Genomic DNA, 22133 nt, shown 5'->3' with positions numbered 1-22133 from the left:
AGCTATGTGACTGTGGGCTTCTCTGTGCTTCAGTGACCCCCATCTGTAAAATGGGGATTAACTGTAAGCCTCACGGGGGACAACCTGATGACCCTGTATCTCCCCCAGCGCTCAGAACAGTGCTCAGTACGTAGTAAGCGCTTAACAAATACCAACGTTATTATTATTATTATCATTATCGTTATTATTATTATTATTATAATTCTCGGGCAGAATTCTTCCAGACGATCTGTTCTGCAGGGGCCGGCAATCGAAAATAATAATAATAATCGGGGTATCTGTTAAGCGCTTACTATGTGCTGGTCACTGTACTAAGCGCTGGGGTAGATACGAGATGACGGGGTTGGACCCGGTTCCCGTCCCGCCCGGGGCTCACGGCCTCCACCCCCATTTTCGAGATGAGGCAAAGAGAGGTGAAGTGACTCGGCCAAGGTCACACAGCGGACAGGTGGCACAGCCGGCATAACGACGATGGACTTGAGGAAGGGTTTGTTGGGTGCCAAGCACTGTACTAAGCGCTGGGGAAGCTTCAAAATTATCAAGGCGGGCACAGTCCCTGTCCCACACGGGGTTCCGAAGCAGCGTGGCTCAGTGGCAAGAGGCCGGGCTTGGGAGTCATAGGTCATGGGTTCGAATTCCGACTCTGCCACTTGTCAGCTGTGTGACTGTGGGCAAGTCACTTCACTTCTCTGGGCCTCAGTTCCCTCATCTGTCAAATGGGGACGAAGACCGTGAGCCTCACGTGGGACAACTTGATGACCCTGTATCTCCCCCAGCGCTTAGAACAGTACTCTGCACATAGTAAGTGCCACCTGTCACCTGTGTTACTTTGAGCAAGTCACTTCACTTCTCGGTGCCTCAGTTCCCTCATCTGTAAAATGGGGATGAAGACTGTGAGCCTCACGTGGGACAACTTGATGACCCTGTATCTCCCCCAGCGCTTAGAACAGCGCTCTGCACATAGTAAGCGCTTAACAAATACCAACATTATTAAAAAGGAGGGAGGACAGGGATTAAATCCACTTTTTGCAGGAGAGGAAACTGAGGCCCAGAGAAGGGGAGTCACTTGCCCAAGGTCCTCCGCAGCAAGCAAGCGGTGGAGTGGGATTAGAACCCAGGACCTCTGACTCCCAGGCCCCAGGCTCTTTCCTCTAGACCGTGCTGCTCCTCTGCAACCGTAGTGAGGAGCAGCGTAGCCTAGTGGGTAGAGCCTGGCCCCGGGAGTCAGAAGGACCTGGATTCTAATCCCGACTCTGCCGCTTCCCTGCTGTGTGACCTTGGGCGAGTCATTTACCTTCTCTGCGCCTCAGTTCCCTCATCTGTTAAATGGGGATGGAGACCATGAGTTCCTCGGGGGATGGGGATTGGGTCCAACCTTGTACCAGCGCATCCCGGAACAGAGTGAGCGCTTAACAAATTCCACAATCCCCCAATTAGGAGTAGAGGCATTTATTGGACACCCCATCCGGAGCACTGTACTGGGCACTTGGGAAATACCGAATAAAGAACAGGCCCTTTCCCTGACCACAGGAGCTTTCGGTTTTAGGAGGGAGACAGAAAAATTAGCACAAGACTGGGTAAGATAAATAGATGAAAAAACAAAGTAATTCCTTAGATGAGTCACTTAACTTCTCTGTGCCTCGGTTTCCTCATCTATAAAACGAGCGTGGCTCAGTGGAAAGAGCCCGGGCTGGGGAGTCAGAGGTCATGGGTTCAAATCCCGGCTCTGCCGCTTGTCAGCTATATGACTTTGGGCAAGTCACTTCACTTCCCTGTGCCTCGGTTACCTCATTTGGAAAATGGGGATGCAGACTGTGAGCCCCACGTGGGACAACTTGATCACCTTGTATCCCCCCCACCGCTTAGAACAGTGCTTTGCACAGAGTAAGCGCTTAACAAATACCATCGTTATTATTATTATTCTCTGGGCCTCAGTCACCTCATCCGTAAAATGGGGATGAAGTCTGTGAGCCCCACGTGAGACAACCTGAGGACCTTGTATCTCCCCCGGTGCTAAGAACGGTGCTTTGCGCACAGTTTAACAAATACCATCGTTATTATTATTATTATTATTATTCTCTGGGCCTCAGTCACCTCACCTGTAAAATGGGGATGAAGACTGTGAGCCCCACGTGAGACAACCTGAGGACCTTGTTTCTCCCCCAGTGCTTAGAACAGTGCTCGGCACATAGTAAGGGCTTAAATGCCAACATCATTATTATTACTGCAAGCCCCATGTGGGACAGGGACTGTGTCCCACCAGATTATCTTGACTCTACCCCAGCGTATAGCACATAGTAAGTGCTTATCAAATACATTTAGGAGGAGGAGGAGGAGGAGCTACAGTTGCCTGTTGACTTGTTTCGACGCCTGCCTCCCCCCTTCTAGACTGTAAGCCCGTTGTGGGCAGGGATTGTCTCTCTCTGATGCTGAATTGTACTTTCCAAGCGCTTGGTACAGTGCTCAGCACACAGTAAGCACCCGATAAATACGATTGAATGAATAGTAGTAGCAGGAGTAGAGAAGCAGCGTGGCTCAGGGGAAAGAGGCCGGGCTTGGGAGTCAGAGGTCGTGGGTTCTAATCCCGGCTCCGCTACTTGCCAGCTGGGTGACCTTGGGCAAGTCACTTCACTTCCCTGTGCCTCAGTTACCTCACCCGGAAAATGGGGATGGAGACCGTGAGCCCCACGTGGGACAGGGACCGGGTCCACCCTGGTTAACTTGTATCCACCCCAGTGCTTAGTACAGTGTCTGACACCTAGTAAGTTCTGACACCTAGTAAGCGCTTAACCAGAACCATCATTATTATTATTATGAGTGGTAGAAGAAGCAGGATTACAAATACCATAATCATTATTATTAATGATTATTAATGTTCTTGTCTGTCTGTCTCCCCTGATTAGACCGTAAGCCCGTCGAAGGGCAGGGACTGTCTCTATCTGTTGCCGACTTGTTCATTCCAAGCGCTTAGTACAGTGCTCAGCACATAGTAAGCGCTCAATAAATACTATTGAATAAATAAATACTATTGAATAATAATGTTGGTACTGTTAAGCACTCACTATGTGCAGAGAACTGTTCTAAGCGCTGGGGGAGAGACAGGGTCATCAGGTTGTCCCACGTGAGGCTCACCGTCTTCATCCCCATTTTACAGATGAGGGAACTGAGGCCCCGAGAAGTGAAGTGACTCGCCCAGTCACACAGCTGACAAGTGGCAGAGCCGGGATTTGAACCCATGACCTCTGACTCCCAAGCCCGGGCTCTTTCCACCGAGCCACGCTTATTATTAGGGGTGGAAGTAGCAGGAGTGGTAAGCGCTTAACAAATATCATAATTACTATTATGATTAGTGGTAAAAATAACAGGAGTGGGAAGAGCTTAAATATCATAAGTATTATTAGTATTCTTTGTGGTAGAAGAAGCAGAAGCGGTAGAAGTCTATTGTCCTCTCCCAAGCACTCAGTACAGTGCTTCGCGCAAAGTAAGCGCTCAATGAATACCATTGAATGAATGAATAAAAGTCACAGACGGAGCAGTAGAGGTAGAAGTCGCAGGAGTAAGCGTTTAACAAGCGCCATGATTATTATTAGTAATAATAATAATAATGTTGGTATTTGTTAAGCACTTACTATGTGCAGGGCCCTGTTCTAAGCGCTGGGGGAGAGACAGGGTAATCAGATTGCCCCACGTGAGGCTCCCAGTCTTCATCCCCATTTGACAGATGAGGGAACTGAGGCCCAGAGAGGTGACTTGCCCACGGTCACACAGCTGAACAAGTGGCAGAGCCGGAATTCGAACTCATGACCTCTGACTCCCAAGGCCGGGCTCTTTTCCACTAGTGGTAGAAGTAGCAGGAGTGGTAAGCGCTTAAATCCCGTAATTATTATTAGTATTATTATCGTTATTACGAGTGGTAGACGTTGCAGGAATAGTAGAAGAAGCAGAAGCCGCAGAAGTACACTGTCCTCTCCCAAGCACTCAGTACAGTGCTTCGCGCAAAGTAAGCGCTCAATAAATACTATTGAATGAATGAAAGTCGCCGTAGAGGTAGAAATAGCAGGAATAGTAAGCGCTTAACAAATACAATAATTATCATTATTATTAGCGATAGAAGTAGCAGGAGTGGTAAGCGCTTAACAAATATCATAATAATTATTATTATTAGTGGTAGAAGTAGCAGGAGTAGTAAGTACTTAAATACCATTATTATTATTATTATTATCATTATCATGAGTTTTAAGTAGTGGTAGAGGTCTCTCCCAAGCACTCAGTACAGTGCTTTGCACAAAGTAAGCGCTCAATGAATACGATTGAATGAATGAATAAAAGTCACAGAAGGAGCAGTAGCGGTAGAAGTCTACTGTCCTCTCCCAAGCGCTCAGCACAGAGCTCTGCACAAAGTAAGCGCTCAATAAATACCACTGAATGAATGAATGCAAGTCGCAGTAGAGGTAAAAGTAGCAGGAGGTGTAAGAGCTTAACAAATACTATAATTATTATTATTATTAGTGGTGGAAGTAACAGGAGTAGTAAGCGCTTAACAAATGCCATAATTATTATTAGTGGTGGAAGTAGCAGGAGTAGTAAGCGCTTAACAAATACCATAATTATTATTATTATTAGTGGTGGAAGTAACAAGAGTAGTAAGCGCTTAACAAATACCATAATTATTATTGTTATTAGTGGTGGAAGTAACAGGCATAGTAAGAGCTTAACAAATACCATAATTATTACTAGTGGTGGAAGTAACAGGAGTAGTAAGCACTTAATACCATAATTATTATTATTATTGTTAGTGGTGGAAGTAACAGGAGTAGTAAGCACTTAAATACCATAATTATTATTATTATTGTTAGTGGTGGAAGTAACAGGAGCAGTAAGCGCTTAACAAATATGATAATTATTATTATTATTAGCGGTAGAAGTAACAGGAGTAGTAAGCGCTTAACAAATACCATAATTATTATTATTATTAGTGGTGGAAGTAACAGGAGTAGTAAGCGCTTAACAAATGCCATAATTATTATTAGTGGTGGAAGTAGCAGGAGTAGTAAGCGCTTAACAAATACCATAATTATTATTATTATTAGTGGTGGAAGTAACAGGAGTAGTAAGCGCTTAACAAATACCATAATTATTATTGTTATTAGTGGTGGAAGTAACAGGCGTAGTAAGAGCTTAACAAATACCATAATTATTACTAGTGGTGGAAGTAACAGGAGTAGTAAGCACTTAACAAATACCATAATTATTATTATTATTGTTAGTGGTGGAAGTAACAGGAGCAGTAAGCGCTTAACAAATACGATAATTATTATTATTATTAGCGGTAGAAGTAACAGGAGTAGTAAGCGCTTAACAAATACCATAATTATTATTATTATTAGTGGTGGAAGTAACAGGAGTAGTAAGCGCTTAACAAATACCATAATTATTATTACTGGTGGAAGTAGCAGGAGTAGTAAGCGCTTAACAAATACCATAATTATTATTATTATTATTAGCGGTGGAAGTAACAGGAGTAGTAAGAGCTTAACAAATACCATAATTATTATTATTATTAGTGGTGGAAGTAACAGGAGTAGTAAGCGGTTAACAAATGCCATAATTATTATTGTTATTAGCGGTGGAAGTAACAGGAGTAGTAAGCGCTTAACAAATAACATAATTATTATTAGTATTACTGGTGGAAGCAATAGGAGTAGTAAGCGCTTAACAAATACCATAATTATTATTAGTATTATTAATGGTAGAAGTAGCAGGAGTGGTAAGCGCTTAAATACCATAATTATTATTAGTATTATCATTATTATTAGCGGTAGAATAAGCAATAGCGGTAGAAGTCTATTGTCCTCTCCCAAGCACTCAATACAGTGCTTCGCACAAAGTAAGCGCTCAATAAATACCATTGAATGAATGAATAAACGTCACAGAAGGAGCAGTAGTGGTAGAAGTCGCAGGAGTAGTAAGCGCTTAACAAATACCATAATAATTATTAGTATTATTATTAGTGGTAGAAGTAACAGGAGTAGTAAGTGCTTAAATATCATTATTATTATTATTATTACTATCATTATTATGAGTGGTAGAAGTAGCAGGAATAGTAGCTGAAGAAGCAGAAGCGGTAGAAGTCTATTGTCCTCTCCCAAGCGCTCAGTACAGAGCTTCGAACAAAGTAAGCGCTCAATAAATACCACTGATTGATTAAATGAATGAAAGTCGCAGTAGAGGTAGAAGTAGCAGGAGCGGTAGGCGCTTAAGAAATGTCATAATTAGTATCATTATTATTATTAGTGGTAGAAGTAGCAGGAGTGGTAAGTGTTTAACAAATACCATTATTATTATTATTATTATTATTGTTAGTGGTAGAAGTAGCAGGAGTGGTTAAGCGCTTAAGAAATACCAATAAAAAAAGGAGATTTTCCAAACCAGCTCCTAGGTCTCTAGGGATGATGCTGAAAATGTCCAAGCAACACACTTGATCGCGGCCCCGTGCAACTACCTTGTATCCACCCAAGCGCTTAGTACAGTTCCTGGCACATAGTAGGTGCTTAAGAATTACCGTTTTAAAAAAGGAGATTTTTCAAACCAGCTCTTAGGTCTCTATGGATGATGCTGAAAATGTCCAAGCAACGCACGTGATCGCAGTCCCGTGTAACTACCTTGTATCCGCCCAAGCGGTCAGTACAGTTCCTGACACAGAGTGAGCGCTTTAAAAATACCAGAAAAAAAAGATTTTCCAAACCAGCTCCTAGGTCTCTGTGGATGATGCTGAAAATGTCCAAGCAGCGCACGTGATCGCGGCCCCGTGTAACTACCTTGTATCCACCCAAGCGCTCAGTACAGTTCCTGGCACATAGTAAGTGCTTAAGAAATACCATTTTGAAAAAGGAGATTTTTCAAACCAGCTCTTAGGTCTCTACGGATGATGCTGAAAATGTCCAAGCAACGCACGTGATCGCGGCCCCGTGTAACTACCTTGTATCCGCCCAAGCCCTTAGTACAGTTTCTGGCACATAGTAAGCGCTTAAGAAATACCATAAAAAAAGTAGATTTTCCAAACCAGCTCTTAGGTCTCTATGGATGATGCTGAAAATGTCCAAGCAACGCACGTGAACGCAGCCCCGTGTAACTACCTTGTACCTGAACCGCTCAGTATAGTTCCTGGCACATAGTAAGTGCTTGAGAAATACCATTAAAAAGGAGGAGATTTTCCAAACCAGCTCGTAGGTCTCTATGGATGATGCTGAAAATGTCCAAGCAACGCACACGATCGCGGCCCCGTGTAACTACCTTGTATCCGTCCAAGTGCTCAGTACAGTTCCTGGCAGATAGTAAGCGCTTGAGAAATACCGTTAAAAAAGAGGAGATTTTCCAAACCAGCTCCTAGGTCTCTAGGGACGATGCTGAAAATGTCCAAGCAACGCACACGATCGCAGCCCCGTGTAACTACCTTGCATCCACCCGAGCGCTCAGTACAGTTTCTGGCACATAGTAAGCGCTTAAGAAACACCATAAAAAAAAGGAGATTTTCCAAACCAGCTCCTAGGTCTCTAGGGACGATGCTGAAATGTCCAAGCAACGCACGTGATCGCAGCCCCGTGTATCTACCTTGCATCCACCCAAGTGCTCAGTACAGTTTCTGGGACATAGTAAGCGCTTAAGAAAGCCAAACCAGCTCCTAGATCTCTATGGATGATGCCGAAAATGTCCAAGCAACGCACGTGATGGCAGCCCCGTGCAACTACCCCGTACCCGCCCAAGCGCTTCGTACAGTTCCTGGCACGTATTAAATGCTTAACAAACACCATAAAAACCGTTTACACGATTTAGACCGGAAGGCCCAAGCCGCACTGATTTCTCTGTTTTCCGTTTTTTGCGGGGAAAATCCAAACTGTTCACTTAAAGGATTCTGGCTCTCCCTCACCCCAGATCTTTAATGCCATATGTCTTCCCGTTTGACATTAAGCTGACTTTTCCTAAGTAATGAAAGCGGGGCCCGCTCAATAAAATGAAAAGCTCCGAAAACAAACGGGAAATTGGGCTCTTAAATATCTATCTTCGGCCCTTCCTAAAATGAAATGCCCTCTGAAGGCAAATGAACGATTTTTTTTCCTTTTAAGTGGCCTGAAATGACGGGTCTTTAAGAGGGTCCGTCGTCATTCACTTGCCCTTCGACAGCCTCCGCCTCGACGAGAAATTCCGCAGGAGAAAATAAAGGCGTTGTTATCGGGGGCAGCGGGATAGAGGGTGGTGGGTTCTAATCCCGGCTATCCCAGCCCTGCCACTTGTCAGCTGGGTGACTGTGGGCAAGTCACTTCACTTCTCTGGGCCTCAGTGACCTCATCTGGAAAATGGGGATGAAGACCGTGAGCCCCACGTGGGACGATCTGATTCCCCTGTGTCTACCCCAGCGCTTAGAACAGTGCTCCGCACATAGTAAGCGCTTAACAAATACCAACGTCATTATTATTACTGGTCCGCCGTGGGACCTCGGGGAGGTCCTTTCGGGTCTCTGGGCCTCGGTTCCCTCGTCTGGAAAATGGGGGTGAAGAGCGGGGGCCCAGTGTGGGACAGGGCCTGGGTCCAACCCGATTGGTTTGTATCCACCCCAGCGCTTAGTACAGTGCCTGGCACATAGTAAGCGCTTAAGAAATAGCACCTTACTGGGACGGGAGCAGCCGTGAGAATAAATCGAGTGAATGAAAGGCTGGTCTGCCAACCCAACTCCTTCTGTTGGCGATGCTCGGGGCTATTTTCTCTTCGGGCTCCCGGGATCCATCTGGCCCCGTCGGAATATCCTTCCTTGCTTTAAGAAGATAAAAGAGTTGCTCAGGGGCAACAGGAGAGGGGGTCGTGGGTTCTAATCCCGCCGCCGCCACCGGTCGGCTGTATACCCTGGGAAGATCCTTTCGCTTCTCTGGGCCTCATTCCCTCTTCTGGAAAATGGGGCCGAAGACTGTGAGCCCCACGTGGGACAACCTGATGACCCTGTATCCCCCCCCAGCGCTCAGAACAGTGCTTGGCACATAGTAAGCGCTTAACGAATGGCATCATCATTATTATTATTACTACTTATTGATGCCCGTCTACTTGTTTTGTTGTCCGTCTCCCCCCTTCTAGACCGTGAGTCTGTTGTTGGATAGGGACAGAGAAGCAGCGTGGCTCAGTGGAAAGAGCAGGGGCTTGGGAGTCAGAGGTCATGAGTTCGAATCCCAGCTCTGCCCCTTGTCAGCTGTGTGACTGTGGGCAAGTCACTTCACTTCTCGGTGCCTCAGTTCCCTCATCCGTCAAATGGGGATTAACTGTGAGCCTCACGTGGGACAACCTGATTCCCCTGTGTCTACCCCAGCGCTTAGAACAGTGCTCTGCACCTAGTAAGCGCTTAACAAATACCAACATTATTATTATTATTATTATTCTTACAGCAGGCACTTAATCAACACCCCAGACTGACGGGCCGAAATTTAGAAAGAGCCCGGGCTTGGGAGTCAGAGGTCCTGGGTTCTAATCCCGACTCCGCCGCTTGTCTGCTGTGTGATCTCGGGCAAGTCACTTCACTCCTCTGGGCCTCAGTGACCTCATCTGGAAAATGGGGATGAAGACTGGGACCCGCACAGGGGACAACCCGATGTTGGAGAAACAGCTCAGCGGCAGGAGCCCGGGCATGGGAGTCAGAGGTCGTGGGTTCTAATCCCGGCTCTGCCGCTTGTCCGCTGTGTGACCTTGGGCAAGTCGCTTCACTTCTCTGGGTCTCAGTGATCTCCTCTGTAAGATGGGGATTGAGACCGTGAGCCCCACGTGGGACAAACTGATGACCTTGTAGCTCCCCCAGCGCTTAGAACAGTGCTTGGCACATAGTAAGCACTTGATAAATACCACCACTATTATTATCATTATTTTCTGGAGGAGCCGGGATTAGAACCCCTGATCTTCTTCTGATCCCTGGCCCAAGCTCTAGCCACTACACCATGCCGGCGGTCCTGGGGTATTACCTGACCGCTTACTGCGTGCAGAGCACTGTACTAAGCACTTGGGAGAGGACAACAGAGCTGGTCACCATGTTCCCTGCCCACAAGGAACTCAGAGTCTTCACGGACCCAAGCAGGGCAGTCCAAATGCGCTAAAGTCACCTCCTTGCAATAAACTAACATAAAAAAATACATAAATAAAATAAATATAAATATTTGCCATTGTTTTAACGAGCCGTTCTTCCCCTCGACTCTATCTATCGCCATCGTTCTCGTCCGTCCGTCTCCCCCGATTAGACCGTGAGCCCGTCAGAGGGCGGGGACCGTCTCTATCTGTTGCCGATTTGTCCATTCCAAGCGCTTAGTCCGGTGCTCTGCACCTAGTAAGCGCTCAATAAATACTATTGAACCAATGAATAAACCCAAGGAATTTCTCATTCTTTCGTTCAATCGTATTTACTGAGCGCTTATTGTGTGCAGAGCACTGGACTAAGCGCTTGGAAAGTCCAATTCGGCAACAGACAGAGACCATCCCTGCCCGACACCAGGCTCACGGTCTAGAAGGAGGAGACGGACGGCAAAACAAGTAGACAGGCATCATCAGCATCAAAATAAATAGAATTATAGATATATACGTCCCAAGATCTACACCACCAGCTCCATCGCACGTCTGCTGTGTGGCCTTGGATAAGTCACTGAAAAGGTACCATAAAAAAAAGGGAAGTAATAATAATAACGTTGGCATTTGTTAAGCGCTTACTATGTGCCGAGCACTGTTCTAAGCGCTGGGGTAGACAGAGGGGAATCAGGCTGTCCCACGTGGGGCTCACAGTCTGCATCCCCATTTTCCAGATGAAGTAACTGAGGCACCGAGAAGTTAAGTGACTTGCCCAAAGTCACATAGTGTTTACTACGTGTCAGGCACTGTACTGATCGCCGGGGCGGATACAAGCCAGTCAGGTTGGACACCGTCCCCGTCCCACCTGGGACCCCCGGTCTTCATCCCCATTTGAACTGTGGCCCAGAGAAGTGAAGTGACTTGCCCAGGGTCGCCCAGGAGACGAGCGGCAGGGCCGGAATTAGAACCCAGGTCCGTCTGACTCCCAGACCCGGGCTCTACCCACTGGGCCACGCCGCTTCCGCACGGAAGGAGTGGGTAATCCATTCATTCATTCAACAGTATTTATTGAGCGCCTACTATGTGCAGAGCACCGGACTAAGCGCTTGGAACGGACAAATCGGCAACAGATAGAGACGATCCCCGCCCAACGACGGGCTCACGGTCTAATCGGGGGAGACGGAGGGACAAAAACGATAGCAATAAATAGGATCAAGGGGATGAACATCTCATTAAAACAATAATTGAGGGATGACTTCTGTGCCTCGGTTTACCTGTAAAATGGGGATGAAGACCCACGTGGGACAGGGACCGTGTCCAACCTGCTTAGCTCGTATCCACCCCGGCGCTTAGTACAGAGCCTGGCACATAGTAAGCACTTAAACCCCATAATCATTATTATCGTCCTCCAGGCTTTGCCCAAAGCAGTCGCTTAATACCTCCCTTCGCGACTTGCTACGTTTCCTCAGGACTTGCTTAATTTCAGTTGTTTTGGCGGCTTGGCTCTACCGGCTAAAGGATTTCATTTCTCCTTTCCTCCGTGAACACGGAAAGCCATTATCGAAGACATTAAAATAGGTTTTCACGAGGAGATTGACAAATGTCATTCTGTCTCCCCGTCGCAAGAAACGGACGGGAGAAAATTAATTTCTGCCGAGCCCTCGGCGAGCGGGGCTCGGGGAATGCTAATGGCATCTGCTCGAGCTCAGACCGAGCCAAAATAATTTGAATCGAACAGGGTTTCCTTTTGTCGGCGCGTAATATTTCGCATTAACATCGCAACGGGATGAAGCTTGGCGAAGCCGGAGAAGGGGACTAAAAGCCGCTAAGGTTGGGGGGGTCGGTCCTTCGGCCTGCCGAATCGGACTTTCGTCAATGAATGGGGCTCTGCTTACTGCGTGCAGAGCACTGTACTGAGCGCTTGGGAGAGTCCACTAGAGTTAATAGACAGGAGCTCTGCCCTCAAGCAGCCGACAGTCTACTGTGTGCAGAGCACTGTACTGAGCGCTTGGGAGTGTCCACTAAAGAGCCAGGATCTCTGCTGCCCTCAAGGAGTTTCCGGCCTACCGTGTGCAGGACGCTGTGCCGAGCACTTGGGAGAGTCCACTAGAGTTAAGAGACAGGATCTCTGCTGCCCTCAAGGAGTTTCCGGCCTACCGTGTGCAGGACGCTGTGCTGAGCACTTGGGAGAGTCCGGTAGAGTTAGTAGACACCTCCTTCAGGAAGCCTTTCCTAAGTCATCATCCCCCCTGCTTCTTCTCCCTTCTGTGTCGTTCTTGTAAGTAAATCGGTCCCCTTTAAATGCTTTTTTAGAAAAATTTGTTCAGTGCTTACTGGCTGTGTACTATGTGCCAAGCACTGTTCTAAGCACTGGGTGTAGCTACAAGGTCATCAGGTTGTCCCACGTGGGGCTCACGGTCTTAATCCTCATTTTACAGATGAGGGAACTGAGGCCCCGAGAAGGGAAGTGATTTGGCCAAGGTCATCCAGCAGATATGTAATAATCATGTTGGCATTTGTTAAGCGCTTACTATGTGCAGAGCACTGTTCTAAGCGCTGGGGTAGACACAGAGGAATCAGGTTACCCCACGTGGGGCTCACAGTCTTCATCCTCATTTTACAGATGAGGTAACTGAGGCCCAGAGAAGTGAAGTGACTCGCCCACAGTCCCACAGCTGACAGGTGGCAGAGCTGGGATTCGAACTCATGAGCTCTGACTCCAAAGCCCAGGCTCTTTCCACTGAGCCACGCTGCTAGCCGGGATTGGAACCCAGGTCCTTCTGACTCCCGGGCCCGGGCTCGACCCACTAAAGCACGCTGCACCTCAAGCTTAACACGTCCAAAACAGAAATTCCCCGTCTTTCCACCCAAACCCTGTCCTCTCCCGGATTTTCCCCTCCCTGTAGACGGCACCACCATCCTTCCCGTCTCACAGGCCCGCAACCCTGATGTTATCCTTGACTCCTCGTATATATTCATTCATTCAATAGTATTTATTGAGCGCTTACTATGTGCAGAGCACTGTACTAAGAGGTTGGAATGGACAAATCGGTAACAGATACACTCCCTGCCCTCTGACGGGCTTACGGTCTAATCGGGGGAGACGGACGGACGAGAACAATAGCAGTAAACAGAATCAATATATAATAATGTTGGTACTTGTTAAGCGCTTACTATGTGCAGAGCACTGTTCTAAGCGCTGGGATGGATACAGGGCAATCACGCTCCCAGTCTTCATCCCCATTTGACAGATGAGGGAACTGAGGCCCAGAGAAGTGAAGCGACTCGCCCACAGTCACACAGCCGACAGGTGGCAGAGCGGGGATTGGAACCCATGACCTCTGACTCCCAAGTCTGGGCTCTATCCACTGAGCCACGCTGCTTCTCCAATCCATCACTAAATCCTGTCGGTCCCACCTTCACAACGTCGCTAAAATCCGTCCTTCCCTCTCCATCCGAACCGCGCCAAGTTAATCCAAGCACTTACTCCATCCCGCCTTGATGACCGTATGAGCCTCCTTGCTGACCTCCCTGCCTCCTGTCTCTCCCCACTCCCGTCCACACTTCACTTTGCTCGCATCATTTTTCCCCAAACCATTAAGGAATTATTTCCCCCCTCCTCAAAACACTCCAGCGGTTGCCCAGCCACCTCCAAATCGAACAAAAACTCCTCACCATCGGCTTTAAAGCAATAAACACTCAATAAATTCGACTCAGTGAACGAGGGAAGGAGCCGGGCCTCCGTTTCCCCATCTGTAAGATGGGATAATAATAATAATAATGTTGGTATTTGTTAAGCGCTTACTATGTGCAGAGCGCTGTTCTAAGCGCTGGGGGAGAGACAGGGTCATCAGCTTGTCCCACGGGAGGCTCACCGTCTTCAGCCCCATTTTACACACGAGAGAACTGAGGCCCAGAGCAGTGAAGCGACTTGCCCACAGTCACACAGCTGACAAGTGGCAGAGCCGGGATTCGAACCCAGGACCTCTGACTACTCCCAAGCCCAGGCTCTAGCCACTGAGCCACGCTGCTTCTCCGATAATAATAATAATGTTGGTATTTGTTAAGCGCTTACTATGTGCAGAGCACTGTTCTAAGCGCTGGGGGAGATTTACAGGGTAATGAGGTTGTCCCATTTGAGGCTCACAGTCTTCATCCCCATTTTCCAGATGAGGGAACTGAGGCCCAGAGAAGTCAAGTGACTGGCCCAAAGTCACACGGCTGACAGGTGGGAGTCAAAGCACTGTACTAAGCGCCTGGAAGAGTGCAGCACAACAATAGATACACTCTCAGCCCACAACGAGCTAACAGCTTAGAGGGGGAGACAGACAGGAACAGACATACATAAGTATTATTTATTTATGGAGAAGCAGCGTGGCTCAGCGAAAAGAGCCCGGGCTTGGGAGTCAGAGGTCATGAGTTCGAATCCCGGCTCTGCCACTTGTCAGCTGTGTGACTTTGGGCAAGTCACTTCACTTCTCGGTGCCTCAGTTCCCTCATCTGTAAAATGGGGATGAAGACTGTGAGCCTCACATGGGACAACTTGATTACCCTCTATCTACCCCAGCGCTTAGAACAGTGCTCGGCACATAGTAAGCGCTTAACAAATACCGACATTATTATTAAATATATTAGAGATATAGGTAAGTGCTGTGGGGTTGGGCGGGCGGATGAATAAAGGGAGCAAGTCAGGCTGTGAGTTCCTTGTGTCTGACCTGGTTACCTTGTATTCATTCCTTCATTCAATAGTATTTATTGAGCGCTTCCTATGTGCAGAGCACTGTACTAAGCGCTTGGAATGGACAATTCGGCAACCGATAGAGACCATCCCGGCCCAGTGACGGGCTCACAGTCTAAGCGGGGGAGACAGACGGCAAAGCAAAACCAAACCAACCAACAACAAGACAACTGTACTTTCTCCAGTGCTTAGCACAGTGCTTGGTACGCACAAAGCCCTCAACAGATTCATTCAATTATTCAATCGTATTTATTAAGCGCTTACTGTGGGCAGGACGTTGTACTAAGCACTTGGGAGAAAGCAATAAGACAATAGAAGCAGCGTGGCGTAGCGGACAGAGCCCGGGCCTGGGAGTCAGAAGGTCATGGGTTCTAATCCCGGCTCCGCCACTTGTCCACTGTGTGACCTTGGGCAAGTCAGTTCACTTCTCTGGGCCTCAGTTACCTCATCTGCAAAAATGGGGATTCAAAAATGCGAGCCCCGCGTGGGACAATCTGATTATCCTGTATCTCCCCCGGCGCTCAGAACAGTGCTGTGCACATAGTAAGCGCTTAACAAATACCATCATTATTATTAATCCCGCCTCCCCCACTTGCCCGCTGGGTGACCTTGGGCAAGTCGCTTCCCCTCTGTGGGCCTCAGTTCCCTCATCCGTAAACTGGGGATTGAGACCGTGAGCCCCACGTTGGACAACCTGATGACCTTGTATCTACCTCGGCGCTTAGAACAGTGCTTGGCACATAGTAAGCGCTTAACAAATGCCATCATCATAATGATTATTATTATTCTCTGGGATTGAGACCGTGAGCCCCACGTGGGACCAGGACCGGGTCCAACCCGATTGGCTTCTATTCGCCCCGGCGCTTAGTACATCTCCTGGCGCCTGGTAGGCGCTTAACAAATACCACAATTAATTAATTAACAGTAAACAGGCCCGGTCCCTGCCCACACCGAGCTGACAGTCTAGCGACGAGATAACAGCCTGCCCCATCATAACTACCATTTCTGCTTCTTCGACCGCCACCGTCACGTCCAAGGTCCGAGGGCCAGAGAGGCTCAGACGCAGCCCCGTGATATGCAACGTGGCCTAATGGCTGGAACCCGGGCCCGGGAGTCAGAAGGGACCTGGGTTCTAATCCCGGCTCCGCCACTTGTCCGCTGTGTGACCTTGGGTAAGTCACTTCACTCCCCCGGGCCTCATTTTACTTCATCTGAAAAATGGGGATTCAGACCGTGAGCCCCATGCGGGACTGTGTCCAACCTGATTAATTTGTATCTACCCCAGCGCTTAGAACAGTGCCTGGCACATGGTAAGCGCTTAACTAACACTATTATTATTATCTGAGCATCCCCTTCGGCCAGTTCTCGATTTGGGGGGGGTCATCAGAGATTTGGAGCGAGGCAGAGAGAGACAGGCAGACAGTCGTAGAGACAGGCAGAGACACGGAGAGACAGGCAGAGAGAGAGACAGGTACAGAAAGAGTGACAGGGCAACGGAGAGAGCGATTGAGAGACAGAGAGAGCCATAGGGAGATGGAGAAGCAACGTGGCTCAGTGGAAATAGCCTGGGCTTCGCAGTCAGAGGTCACGAGTTCGACTCCCGGCTCTGCCACTTGTCAGCTGTGTGACTGGGGGCGAGTCACTTCACTTCTCCGGCCCTCAGTTCCCTCATCTGTAAAATGGGGATTAAAGTGTGTGAGCCCCATGTGGGACAACCTGATGACCCTGTATCTCCCCCAGCGCTTAGAACAGTGCTTGGCACTTAGTAAGCGCTTAACAAATATCAACGTTATTATTATTAGAGAGAGTAATGGAGAGGCAGAGAGATATTGAAAGACAGAGAGAAAGAGAGAGTGTGAGGCGGGGTAAGAAAGGGCGACAAAGGGACGGAGGGTGAGTGAGAGAAATGAAGAGACGGAGAGAGTAACCGAGACAGAGGCAGAGAGACGGAGGAAGAGAGAGCACGACAGAGAGAATGCGACAGAAAGCAGTGGAGAGACAGAGGCAGCAGGAGACAGAGCAACAGAGAGACAGAATAATAAGAATAAGAATAATGGTATTTTTGAAGTGCTTACTATGTGCCAAGCCCTGTTCTTCCCACTGGGGTAGACACAAGGTCATCAGGTGGTCCCACGTGGGGCTCCCAGTCTTCATCCCCATTTTACGGATGAGGTAAGTGAGGCCGCGTGGCTCAGTGGAAAGAGCCCGAGCTTGGGAGTCAGAGGTCACGGGTTCAAATCCCGGCTCTGACGCTTGTCAGCTGTGTGACCGTGGGCGAGTCACTTCACTTCTCTGGGCCTCAGTTACCTCATCTGGAAAAGGGGGATGAAGACTGTGAGCCTCACGTGGGACAACCGGATTGACAACCGGATTACCCTGGATCTACCCCAGCGCTTAGAACAGTGCTCTGCACACAGTAAGCGCTTAACACATACCAACAATATAGAAAGTGACTTGCCTCTAGTCACACAGCTGATAAGGGGTGGAGCCGGGATTAGAACCCACAACCTGTGACTCCCAAGCCCGGCTCTTTCCACGGAGTCACGCTGCGTCTCTGCTTTTCAGAAGCCGGGAGATGGAGAAAGGGAGAGAAAGCTACTGAGAGATGGAGGTGGAGAAAGACAGAGAGCGAGACAGAGGGAGTGAGACAGCGAGCAACGGAGAGTGAGAGAGACAGAGAGTGCAAGACAGAGACGGAGAGTAATGGAGAGACGAGAGAGCAAGAGAAAGAGAGCGAGACAGAGTGACAGAGAGCTACAGAATGAAAGAGGCAGCAGAGGCAGAAAGAGCAAGAGAGACAGAGAGACATAGAGAAATAATAATAATGATGAGGGTATTTAAGCGCTTACTATGTGCCAAGCACTGTTCTAAGCGCTGGGGGAGACACAAGGTCATCGACTTGTCCCACGTGGGGCTCACGGTCTTCATCCCCATTTTCCAGATGAGGTCACTGAGAAGTGAACTGACTCAGAACAAGACAGAGCAAGAGACAGAGAGATGCAGAGACAGAGAGAGCAACAGAGAGACAGAGACAAAGGCAGAAAGAGACGGAGAGAGAGCGCGAGAGAAAGCAGTGGAGACAGAGGCAGAGACAGAGGAAGAGCACTCAATACGTATGATTGATGATTGATTGATTGATTGGGGCCTAGGAAGGCTGGGAGACAGAGGAGGAGGCGTGGCTCAGTGGAAAGAGCCCGGGCTTGGGAGTCAGAGGTCATGAGTTCGAATCCCGGCTCTGCCACTTGGCAGCTGTGTGACTGTGGGCAAGTCACTTCACTTCCTCTGTGCCTCAGTTCCCTCATCTGTCAAATGGGGATTAACTGTGAGCCTCACGTGGGACGACCTGATGACCCTGTATCTCCCCCAGCACTTAGAACAGTGCTCTGCACATAGTAAGCGCTTAACAAATACCAATATTATTATTATTATTATGAGTTCGAATCCCGGCTCTGCCACTTGGCAGCTGTGTGACTGTGGGCAAGTCACTTCACTTCTCTGTGCCTCAGTTCCCTCATCTGTCAAATGGGGATGAAGACTGTGAGCCTCACGTGGGACAACCTGATGACCCTGTATCCACCCCAGCGCTTAGAACAGTGCTCTGCACCTAGTAAGCACTTAACCCATACCAACATTATTATGACCTTCCTTATTGTCTCTGACTGGGCATGGAAACCATGACAAAAGAAACTGAGAAGTCGCAATCATTTCAGTTTGGATCAGGGATCCCAATCCCACAACCCACAAGCGTACACACACAGACACTCACACGCATCTTGCTTCTTGGGCCCAAAGCCCTGTGCTCCCACCCACAGCTCGGCGTGAAAGAAGAGGTGCTCAAACAGCTCCAGGATTGGGGGGCAGTTGTTTTTTTAATTTTTTTAAAGAGAAGGAGGGGAAGGAGAAAGAGGAGGGGAAGGGGAGAAGTAAAAGGAGAAGAAGAAGAAGAAGAGAAGGAGGAGAGGAAAGGAGAAGGAAGAGAAAGAGGAGAAGAGGAAAAGGGGAGAAGGAGGAGGATGAGGAGAACGGGAAAAAGGAGGAGAGGAGGAGGAAGAGGAGAAGGAAGAGGAGGAGGAGGAGAAGGAAGAGGAGAAGAAGGGGGAGATGGGAGAGGAGGAGAATGATAATAATAATAATGTTGGTACATGTTAAGTGCTTACTATTTGCCAAGCAATGTTCTAAGCTCTGGGGCAGATACAAGGTAAGCAGATTGTCCTCCCATGTGAGGCTCACAGTCTCATTGCCCATTTTACAGATGAGGTAAATGAGGCCCAGAGAAGTGAAGTGACTTGCCCAAGGTCACACAGCAGACAAGTGGCAGAGGCAGGGTTGGAACCCTTGTCCTCTGACTCCCAGGCCCGGGCTCTTGCCACCGAGCCACGCTGCTTCTAGGAGAGCTTCTGGAAGAGTAGGAGAAGGAGGAGGAGGATAAAGAGGAGGAGATGGGGAGAAGAAGAAGTAAAGGGAGAAAAAGGAGAGGAAAAGGAGGAGGAGGAGGAGGATAAGGAAGAGCAGAAGATCGAGGAAAAGGAGAAACAGGAGGAGGAGGAGGAGGAGGGAAGAACGAGGGGGGAGGGAGAAGGAAAAGGAGGAGGAGGAGACGGAAGAGCAGAAGAAAAAGGAAAAAGAGAAGGAAGAGCAGGAGAAGGAGAAGGAAAAAGAGAAGGAAGAGCAGAAGGAGAAAGGAGAGGGGGAGGAGAGGGGAAGAAGGAAAAGGAGAGGGCGGAGAAGGAAGAGCAGAAGGTGAAGGAGGCGGAAGATAAGGGGAGGAGGAAAAGGAGAAGGAAAAGCAGGATAAAGGAGAAGGGGAGAAGGAAGAGCAGAAGGAGAAAGGAGAAGGAAGAGGAGGAGAAGAAGGGGAGAAGGAATAGGAGAAGGAGGAGGAAGAGAAGAAAGAGCAGAAGAAGGAGAAAGGAGGAGAAGGGGAGGAGGAGGAGGAGGAGGAGGAGAAGGGGAGAAGGAAAAGGAGAAAGAGAAGGGGAGAAAGAAAAGGAGGAGGAGGAGGAAGAGCAGAAGGAGAAGGGGAGATGGAAGAGGAGGAGGAGGAGGAAGAGAAGGGACTGGCCTGAGGCCTGTCTCCCTCCCCGAGCTGCCGGGCTGGGGGCGGCGGAGGCTTCACACACATAAACACACACACACAGTACACAGTCCACACATACACAGGCCACAGCACACACAAAGCACACAGAGACACAGAGGCTTGTGAGATGGTGGCGCAGAGAGTTCCCGGGGAGGAAGAGGAAACGTTGAAAGCAGATTCCGCTTTAACCCTGAAATGACCGAACTGTCCCGGGAATTTTTCTCTGCAAGCCGGGAGCAAGGGCTGGGGGGCGGGGAGGGCGACAGTGACTGGCAGGTGGGAGACGGTGACAGGCAGGTGGGGGGAGGTGACAGGCAGGTGGGGGGAGGTGACAGGCAGGTGGGGGACAGTGACAGGCAGGCGGGGGGCTGTGACAGGCAGGTGGGGGGCTGTGACAAGCAGGTGGGGGACAGTGACAGGCAGGTGGGGGACAGTGACAGGCAGGTGGGGGACAGTGACAGGCAGGTGGGAGGCTGTGACAGGCAGGTGGGAGGCTGTGACAGGGGGTGGGTGAGCAATGACAGGCACAAGTGGGGGCAGTGACAAGCACAGGTGGGAGACAGTGACAGGCCGGTGGGAGACAATGACAAGCAGGTGGGAGACAATGACAGACAGGTGGGGGGGGGGGCAGTGACAGACAGGTGGGCGAGCAATGACAGGCAGGTGGGGGGCGATGTCAGGCAGGTGGGTGGGGGGAAGGAGAATCCAGGAGACCTCCCCCGATTGCACGACGACCCCTTTACCCCTGCGTCTGGGGATTCGCTCCCGACCCCGGTGGAGGCCCTCACAGTCCCCCCACCACCCCCCTACAACCTGTGGGGGGGGGGAGGGGAGGGTCCCCGAAAACGAGGTCCAAACCCGACGCCTCCAGCAGGGCCAGTCCGGGGGAGGAAGGAGAGGGAGCAGGGATGGGCAGGGAATGGGCAGGGAATGGGCAGGGAATGGGCAGGGAATGGGCAGGGGGGAGGAAGAGCAAATTGGGGAGAGGATGGGGGTGGGCCAGCGATATCCCGGGCCCCGGATTCCGGGCACTTCCCGCCGCCCCCTCCCCCAAAACACCAGGCTGTCGCCCCCCGCGGCCCTTCCCATCCCCGGGCCCCGAGAGATCCCGGCCCAGCTCCCCCGGACCCCTCGACAATTAGGACGGAGGAGGGGCGGGCAGGGGGAGGGCACAGAAAGGGGAGGGGGTCTCATCGCCTGAGCTGGGCCCTGACCCCCGCACCTCCTCCCCGTCTCCCGACCTGCAGACCCTGGGGGTCCCGGTGGGCAGACACTGGGGGGTGGGCAGACCCTGGTGGGGGGGTGCCTGTGGGCAGGCCCTGGGGGTCCTGGCGGGAAGACCCTGGGGGGTCCCGGTGGACATATCCTGGGGGTCCGGATGGGCAGACCCTGGGGGGTGGGCAGACCCTGGGGGGTCCACGGTGGGCAGATCATGGGGGTCCCGGTGGGCGGATCCTTGGGGTCCCGATGGGCAGACCCTGGGGGGTGGGCAGACCCTGGGGGGGGTCCAGGAAAGCAAACCCTGGGGGGGTCCGGTGGGCAGATCCCGGAGGTCCCGATGAGCAGACCCTGGGGGGGCCGGTGGGCAGATCCTGGGGGGTCCAGTGGGCAGAATGGGGGTCCCGATGGGCAGACCCTGGGGGGGTCCAGGCGGGCAGACCCTGGGGGGTCCCGGCGGGCAGAACCTCCTGGGGTGGGGGTCCCGCTATGTGTGCGTGTGTGTGTGCCTCACCTGGTCCTGCTGCGGGGCTTGTCCGGATCTGGCGGATGGCGCGGAAGGACCGGCCGGTCCTGGGGGTCCGGGGGGTCCGGGCCGGGGCTCCGGCTTCATCGCCGTCATGGTCCGGGGGGCGGCCGGGGGGGGGGGGGGAGGGCGGTCCTGGGGGGGGGGCGGGCCGGGGGGCGCCGGGCTCAGGCCGTCGGCGGGTCCTCAGCCCCTCCCTCCGGCATGACCCGGGCTCGGGGCGGGAGGAGGGGGAGGAGGAGGAGGACCGGGAGGAGGAGGACCGGGAGGAGGAGGAGGAGGAGGCCGGGGCAGCTCCGCCACTCTCCGGCCTCCTTCCCTGCTGCAGACCCCCGCCCCCTCCCCCTCCCCCGCCGCCCGCGGTCGCCGGGGCGCTCTGCGGCCCGCAGCCTGCGGTCGGGGATGGTGAGGGGGTCGAGGGGGGCGCCTGGGGACGGGGGGGACGGGAGAGATGCTAAGGGCGGCGCGCGGGATGCAGGGGGATG

The 22133-nt window shown here is 50.7% G+C and overlaps 1 protein-coding gene across 2 annotated transcripts in view; it reads right to left on the bottom strand.

Moving 5' to 3' along the window:
- The window catches only part of DPP10 (dipeptidyl peptidase like 10), a 184745-nt gene extending 163000 nt beyond the window's left edge, over window positions 1-21745 (bottom strand). For both annotated transcript variants that reach the window (XM_029073455.2, XM_029073464.2), the window contains exon 1: window positions 21637-21745. In XM_029073455.2, coding sequence (XP_028929288.1) covers window positions 21637-21744 — 108 coding nt within the window. In that variant the 5' untranslated portion in view covers window position 21745. The remainder of the gene's footprint in view (window positions 1-21636) is intronic.
- Window positions 21746-22133: the final 388 nt, after the last annotated feature.

Source organism: Ornithorhynchus anatinus, chromosome 1, assembly GCF_004115215.2.
Source record: "Ornithorhynchus anatinus isolate Pmale09 chromosome 1, mOrnAna1.pri.v4, whole genome shotgun sequence".
Classification (NCBI taxonomy): Eukaryota; Metazoa; Chordata; class Mammalia; order Monotremata; family Ornithorhynchidae; genus Ornithorhynchus; species Ornithorhynchus anatinus.
This window is presented reverse-complemented; position numbering and strand designations above follow the sequence as displayed.